We start from the raw sequence: 8,142 nt of genomic DNA, 5'->3' as shown, positions 1-8,142 counted from the left end.
CCTAAGGAGTATTTCCAAAATATATACATACAACAAAATTTTTTAAAAAATCTATGAGTAGCTCATGAAATGATTATTCCAAGGAATGATATTTTGGAGAATTCTGTTTTAGACATGAGGAAGAAATCTATAAAGAAATCCAAATATTAAATATACATATAAATTCCAGAGATCTGCATAGTTGATGTGCTATTGTTCCCTCAAAGGTGCACTTGAAAAACTACTTAGGAAGAACAGACAAATGTGATTTGGTGATAGGAGGTTTGGAGATGGAAAGGGAAGAATTCTGTTAAAACTAAAAGGATGAATCAACAAGTTACATTCAGAGATTTTAAGAAATAGGGTATTTCAGTTCACCTAACTCTTATACAGATGTTCTTTGTAGTAGGTATTGCTATCAAATTGTTTTGTCTTCACTCTAGATGGAGAGTAAAGTCAATGGCAGAAACACCACCAGAGGCCCAGGAGCCTGTGGTGATGTGCTGATCCAACTGGGGAGAATATTTTGTCCAGTTCATTGTCTTACAGTGAGTGACAGAAATCCATATCGTGGTAAATTAAAAACACAGTTCTCAAAACAGACAAGAATTGGGTAAAGACAATGAGAATATTTAGTTCTATAGCCAGCTGACAACTCTTAAAAGTCTGGAGGATAGACCAAGAGCAGAAGTAGGTATGGTATCTGGGATGACATGTTAGTACCCAAGGAAGGAGATTAGGTCAGAAAGCAAGCCAAGATCAAAAGAAAAAAATGAGATAATTAAGTCTTATTTGCTATGGCAAATTTCTGTGGCGGTGCCTTCCTGCTCCCCTTATCTAAGAACTGGGTCTCATCCACATGTCCTACTTAAGAGGTGAGGGTGGCTCCCATAGTAATACCATGTGACTCAAATTCTTTGGCTCAGTTGACTGGATGGAGGTGAACACACAGTCTTAGCTAGAATAATCAGATATTCTCCTGAAAACAAATTTGTTTAGTTACAATGTAGTTAAGGTTTTGAATCCTTGGAGTAAAAAGTTTGTTAGAATTCTCCTGAGTTGTTGTGTTCCCTTGAGTTATTCCAAGGTCAGGGAAATTGATTGACTACCAAACCCAGAGAAATAAAAAGAAAAGAGGAAGAAGAAATTAACCTTACTTCCTGATTTTGTTCTTCCTGTTCCTAGACCTTCAGCTAGCCCTCATCTGGGTGCATGGAAATAAATCCACATCCTTCCAAAATCACCCCTTTTTGCTTGAGTAAATTAGAATGCAAGTCAACAGCTTATATCCAAATAGTCCAAATTGAGCCAGCCTAAAAGAAGCCTGTGTCTATCTCAGACAAGGCACTTACAAGCTGTCAGAAACCCAGCTGGACTCTAGAAGACGTTATGGGAAATTCAGATATGGGATATAGCACAATGTTTTTCACATAAATGTGAGGCATCAGGGACTTATACACACATTGGAACACCTCCACCTTCTTCCTTTAAGATTGAGTGGGACTACAGGGCCAGATAGCCTCCCAGCAGAATTCTATCAAACATTTAAATAAGATTTAATATCTATTCTTCTGAAGCTGTTCCAAAAAATAGAAATGGAAGGAAAACTTCCAAACTCATTCTATGAGCCAGAATTACCTTGATCCCAAACCAGATAAAGATCCCATCAAAAACGAGAATTATAGACCAATATCCCTAATGAACATGGACGCAAAAATTCTCACCAAGATACTAGCCAACAGGTTCCAACAGTACATTAAAAAGATTATTCACAACGACCAAGTGGGATTTATTCCTTGGCTGCAAAGGGGGGTTCAACATCCACAATCAATGTGATACACTACATTAATAAAAGAAAAGACAAGAACCATATGATCCTATCAATAAATGCAGAAAAAGCATTTGACAAAATTCAGTATCCTCTCTTGGTAAAAACTCACCACAGTGTAGGGATAGAAGGAACACACCTTAATATCATAAAAACTATATATGAAAACCCACAGCAAATATCATTCTCAATAGGGAAAAACTGTGAGCTATTTCCCTAAGGTCAGCAACATGACAAGGCTATCCACTGTCTCACCACTGTTGTTCAACATAGTATGGAAGTCCTAGATTCAGCAATCAGACAACAAAAAGAAATAAAATGCATCCAAATCAGCAAAGAAGTTAAACTTTTACTCTTCACAGAGGAGATGATACTCTATACAAAAAACCTGAAAGATCCCACCAAAAAATTGCTAAAACTGATACGGGAATTCATCAGTCACAGGATAAAAAAAAAAAAAATCAATGCACAGAAGTCCATTGCATTTCTATAAGTGAAAACTATAAAACACTTATGAAAGGAATTGAAGAGGATAAAGAGATGGAAAAACATTCCATGCTTATGGATTGGAAAAACAAAAATTGTTAAAATGTCTATGCTACCCAAAGCAACTTACACATTAAATGTAATCCCTATCAAAATACCTTTAGCATTTTTCACAGAGCTGAAACAAACAACCCTAAAATTTGTATGGAACAACAAAAGACCCTAAATAGCCAAAGTAATGTTGAAAAAGAAAACCAAAGCTGGTGACATCACAACTCCAGACTTCAAGTTTTATTACAAAGCTATAATCATCAAGGCAGCATGGTACTTGCACAAAAAGTGACACATAGATCAATGGAACAGAATAGAAAACCCAGAAATAGACCCTAAACTCTATGGTCAACTATTCTTTGACAAAGCAGGAAAAAATAGCCAATGGAAAAAAGTCTCTTCAATAAATGATGTTGGGAAAATTAGATAGCCACACGGAGAAGACTGAAACGAGAGCACTTCCTTATATCATATACAACAATAAGTCCGAAATGCATGAAAGACCCAAATGTGAGACAGGAATCCATCAAAATCCTAGGGGAGAACACAAGCTTGCACAGGTTGCTACCTCTTTGACCTTGGCCATATCAACTTCTTACAAGACATGTCTATGAAGGCAAGGGAAACAAAAGCAAAACAAAACAAAACAAAACAAAACAAAAAACAAACCAAAACCTAACTATTGGAACTTCATCAGGATAAAAAGCTTTGGCACAGCAAAGGAAACAATCAATAAAACTAAAATACAACTTACTGAATGGGAAAAAATATTCACAAATGACATATCACATAAAGGGCTAGTATCCAAAATTGATAAAGAACTTATGAAATTCAACACCCAAAAACCAAAATACCCTGTCAAGAAAAGGGGAGAAGATATCAACAGATATTTCTCCAAAGAAGACATACAGATGGCTAAAAGACACATGAAAAAATCCTCAACATCACTTGACAATAGGCAAAATACAGATCAAAACCGCAAAGAGATACCACCTCACAGCAGTCAGAATGGTTAAAATTAAGAAGTCAGGAAATAACAGACGTTGGCAAGGATATGGAGAAAGGTGAAGCATCTTATACTATTGGTGGGAATGCAAATTGGTGCAGCTACTCTGGAAAAGAGTATGGAGGTTTCTCAGAAAGTTAAAAATAGAACTACCCTACAACCCAGCAATAGCAGTACTAGATATTTATCCAAAATATACAAAAATGGTAATTTGAATGGATTCATGCACCCCAAAGTTTATAAAAGTATTATCAACAATAGCCAAAATATGGAAAGAGTCCAGATGTCCACCAACAGAGGGAGGAATGGATAAAGGAGATGTGAGATATATATATATATCTCACACACACACAATGGAATACTACTCAACCATCAAAAAGAATGAAATCTTGCCAGTTGCAATGAAATGGATGGAGAGGATATTATGCCAAGCACAATAAGTCAACGGGATAAAGACACATACCATTATTTTACTCATATGGAATTTAAGAAACAAAAATAGATGAATATAGGGGAAGGGAGGGAAAAATAAAATAAGATGAAATCAGAGAGGGAGACAAAACATAAGAGACTCTAACTATAGGAAGTAAATTGAGGATTGCTGGAGGGGAGGTGGGAGGGGAATGGGGTAATTGCATGATGGGCATAAGGAGGGCACTTGATGTAATGAGCACTGGGTTTTATATGCAACTGATGAATCACTATACCTACCTCTGAAACTGATAACCCACTATATGTTAATTAATTGATTTTAAATTAAAAAATTAAGGGGAATTAGTTTTCAGTGAGAGAAAAATAATATTTATTACTGCTTATTATTATTATTGCTAGGAGATAGGAACATTTTTATCAACTCTGTCAGGACTGGCATTAAATTATGGAGGGTTCAGTAGGACAGAATAGATATAGAGGGAGAAGAGATAAAAACTGTCTGCCTACCTCTGTTCTAGACTTTTAGATAGAAGAGTTTATAAGGGTTCACCAGAGGAAGTAAATTCATAATGGTTCAGGATACAAACTGATTATGAATAAAGATCATTAATTTAGCAAAATATCCTCTATGATCAGTATCTCAGGAATTTAAGCATAGCTCTATGTGTAGTAGACAATATTGACTGCCTTGACAAATGCTATTATTTTTAAATTCTGCTAAAAAGAAAAGAAAAACCCTGATTTTGTATTGAAAGCAATTAAGTCCATCTCCAGGATATGAATCTCAAATGGTCAAAGGAAATGTGGCAATTTCAAACACTGTTCTGGTGGTTGGTTTAAGAATAGAACTTGTAATTCCTATTTTAAGGAAATTCTCTTTTAAGGAGGAGAGTGACAACTTCCAATGTTCTAGCCCTGTAATCAGAACCCAGGTAATTCACTTTCTACTATATCTTATAAAAGTCACAGTCCATGTAATATTATAAATTAAAGAAAAAAATTGATAATTCATAGCAAATGATTCAGAAATGCTGTTCAAAAAACAGCAGGCACCAAGGCTGTTTCCTCCACAAACAAGAGGAATGTGCAAAAAAGAGTGTGTGGAAGAGCAATCAATGTCTTTTTCTGTATACAACACAAATGTAAATGAACAGGGACTACATACTGATCACAAACACACTAGTAGGGATATACACTTAAGCAATTTGCAGGCAGAATGGATAACATAGGACAGCGGCAAGACTCAGAATTCCTCCCACACCTGGTTCTTCTTCAGAGTCTTGTGATGAGATAGAGGACAAAAGTATACCAAATGGAGTAAACCATTTATTTTATTTATTGTTACATGCTAAGATCTAAGGCCATTTAATACACACACACAAAAAAAAATCGAGAAGTGAAATGAGCAGGGAGGAAGAAAGGTCATAATGAAGTGGTCAGGTGTGAGATTATTCCCTTCCAGGCTGGGTCTTCGTGCTTGGTCCCATGCCCATGATGAGCTGTATGTAAAACTCAGGTTCCTGAGGTCTCCCCAGACCTAGTCCTTGAACTTGCAGATATAGGGTAGCTTCGTAGCACAGTTATAATCTTTCCATTTCAGATATCCTAGAGAGACAGAGAAGCTCAGGTAAATGTGGCTGGTAGAGCTCATGAACCCAAGAGAGAGGCATCCCAGTTTCTGGCCTAGGATTCAAAGCCTCCTTCTCACCCTCACCAGTGTCCTACTCCAGAGAAATGAGATTCAAAAAAAGGAGAGATGAGAGGGGATGGGGGGAGACAAATCAACACTACATTTTCTAGGTCAGGGGGATTCTCTGAGGGTCATGCTGAGAAATGGGGAAATAGAGGATGAAAAAGTCTGGGCAGAAAGTAGCTTCTCTGTTACTTACCTGTGCTTCTTGACAGGCTCCCACAATAGCCAGGGTTTGCGATGGTGGAGGGGTCTCTCTCCCAGGCAAAGTAATTCAGAATATCAGCACTACTCCACTCCCAACCATCGGCATTGGGCTCATAGCCCTGTAGAGGATGGAGGGTGGTGAGGTTGAAAGGCCATTAGAGTTCTCCTTGCATGAACTCCTCCCGAACATCACCAAATTTTCTCTGCTCATCCGGATGCTGCCCTGGAGCCAGAGCTCTCCTCTGGGAAGGAAACTCTCCCTAATTCCTTGCTTTAATTGGCAGATCCCAAAACCAGTAATCGCAAAGACCAACAGAACCATTCAGAGTAACACGTTACCGACTGAACAGCAATCAGTGGTACATTTGTGATTACCCTCTGAACCTCAAAGACAATGTCTGATCTACAGAGCAAAAATGGATCCTATGTTCATTTAGGATTCCCTCAGCACAGTAAGTGCCGACTCTGTGAAGCTCAGAGAACTGAATTCCAAGGCCTCACATGGGAATTGTGCAAAAGCATGACCGGAGGCAGATTCACTTCAGCTGGAGACAAGGGACTTCCACAGAACTCAGCTGTTCAGCTGGCTGCAAGACCTTTCCCTTCTCCCTAATGTCCTCCTAGATCTCTGAGCTCCAGGGCTCTCTAGGGCATTTGCTGGGCAGGCACTGGGGACAGGGAGCGGGGCTGGGGGGCAATAGCAGCTTGAGAGGTTATGAAGAGAAATGAGTGCATACCTCTGTGGGGTCATGGAGCCCCATCCAGACATATGAGTAGGTGTTCACACTGTTCTTGACCAGAGAGGCCACAAAGGATGCCTCACTCCCACTGAGCACAGACACAAGGTGTCCCGAGGGCCTCTTCTGGCAGGCCATCTGGGTGGGGAAAGGAGAGACTCAGGGGGAGCCTGAGACATAACTCGGGGGAGGGCAGGGCAGAGGTAGGAGAGAAGGGGTATATATGCAAGAGATGAGGGTGCTCAATCTCGCCCCTTCTGGAGAAACTCTGGAGAATGGAACCCACCCCCTCAGGTCTCTAATGTACTTTCCCCTTAAAACCCCTAACTGAAAATCCAAGTACTCACATCAGCATCCATCCAGGATTTGGGGGTCATAAACAAGGCATAGCAGTGGGAGGCATAGGCCTTGGAGCCTTTGGGACAGGTGATCCGTGGGGCAGGCACGTCCTTCTGGGAGTCTTCACCTATGGTGGAAGAGAGTCAAAGAGAAGGAAGAAGTGAAGAGGAGAGTGGGCATCAGGGTAGGGAGGTGATCTAGGGGAATATCTATGAGGCCGGTGCGTGGGGAGGTGATGTCAAAGCCCTGACTGTCTCTCACCATTGCTGACCTACACTTTCAGGATTTCTGGGTCTTGAACCAACTGCACTAAGTGAGGAAACTTCTCTCCTCTTTTCCTCCTTCACCTTCAAAGCCCAACCCTTCCACATACTAGGCTGACCATTCTTGCACTGGATCCTCATTTTCCTTCCCTATATCTCATTACTGACCCTTCATGGTTTTCCTCTTTCACCTTCCAACATAAATTAGACTGCAGTGACAAAATGTAAATGACCTCCTTGTGGTGCTAGTGGGCCCCTGCGACGCCTGTCACCCCTGGTTACTCTGAAGGAAGGAGTGATGATGGGCAAGTTATAGGCAGCTTCATTGTGTGGGGAGATATGTCACCATTACCACAGGAGCCTTTTTTCTTCCTCTTGGCCCTGAGCATTCACAAGGACCCAGTGCTAGAGACAGGGCAAGCTCACCTCGGACCTGAGACAGGACCATCAGGCAGGAGAGCAGCATCCAGGACATGCTGGGGAGGGCCATGGGAGGCAGCATCATGTCTATGATCCTAGGAAGCAATCAGAGATCACTAAGGAAAGAGTAATTAGAAGAGGGCAATTAAGGAGGGCAACTCCTCTTCCTTGTCTTTGTTTAGTCCCCTAGGAACAAATTGATCTCAGTGACATCTATCCCCTTGTATAGGTCTGGAAAGAATCAGATCAGTACACCCTCCTACCCCATGAGACCTGCCAAGCCAGCCTGTGCTGTGTCTCTGTCTGTGGCAGGGATCCTTGTAACTTCCCCCAAATATCTACAGTATAACTCCTGCCATGGGTCCCATCTTCTCTCAGCTTCCACTCACCTGTCTTGCAGAGATCTGCAATGGTCTGTCAGTCAGGCTGGGCTTTTATAAGAAAAACTGAAGGGCAGGCACTGAAATAAATAACAGGAATGTGGAGGGGTCAGCGGTCATGGGAAGGGCTTGGCATTGGTTCAAGGAGATTGCTACCGTAAGGAGGAGCCTCTTCCCAGCAAAGGCTGGGAATTGCCACAGATTTTGCCTCTTTCCCGTTAGCAGGTCAGCCCTTTTCCCAGGAATAGATGAAATTTGTTCTTTCCCCACCTTTTGCTAGATATTTTATTCTTAAAAACTTAAGGCAAAGAAAGCAGGTCTAAG

At 40.7% G+C, this 8,142-nt stretch overlaps 1 protein-coding gene across 1 annotated transcript; it reads right to left on the bottom strand.

The window, feature by feature from the left end:
- Positions 1-5,097: 5,097 nt before the first annotated feature.
- LOC112916817 (regenerating islet-derived protein 3-gamma-like) lies at positions 5,098-7,861 on the bottom strand. Its single transcript, XM_025994677.2, has 6 exons — positions 7,828-7,861; positions 7,445-7,533; positions 6,764-6,882; positions 6,417-6,554; positions 5,672-5,798; positions 5,098-5,387 (listed from the first exon to the last, which is right to left on the bottom strand). Exons 2-6 carry the CDS (start codon positions 7,521-7,523, stop codon positions 5,320-5,322), a joined length of 531 nt encoding a protein of 176 aa, XP_025850462.2. The 5' UTR covers positions 7,524-7,533; positions 7,828-7,861; the 3' UTR covers positions 5,098-5,319.
- Positions 7,862-8,142: the final 281 nt, after the last annotated feature.

Source organism: Vulpes vulpes, chromosome 8 (assembly GCF_048418805.1).
Source record: "Vulpes vulpes isolate BD-2025 chromosome 8, VulVul3, whole genome shotgun sequence".
Classification (NCBI taxonomy): domain Eukaryota; kingdom Metazoa; phylum Chordata; class Mammalia; order Carnivora; family Canidae; genus Vulpes; species Vulpes vulpes.
Note: the sequence above shows the minus strand (reverse complement) of the source record. Positions and strands in the feature narration are given on the sequence as shown.

Coding starts and splice junctions, on each gene's coding strand:
- LOC112916817 (XM_025994677.2), bottom strand. CDS start 7,523: ATGATGCTGCCTCCCATGGCCCTCCCCAGCATGTCCTGGATGCTGCTC. Junction 6,883..7,444: donor GGTCCTGTCTCAGGTCCGAG/GTGAGCTTGCCC, acceptor CTTCCACCATAG/GTGAAGACTCCCAGAAGGAC. Junction 5,388..5,671: donor GAGCCTGTCAAGAAGCACAG/GTAAGTAACAGA, acceptor CTGTCTCTCTAG/GATATCTGAAATGGAAAGAT.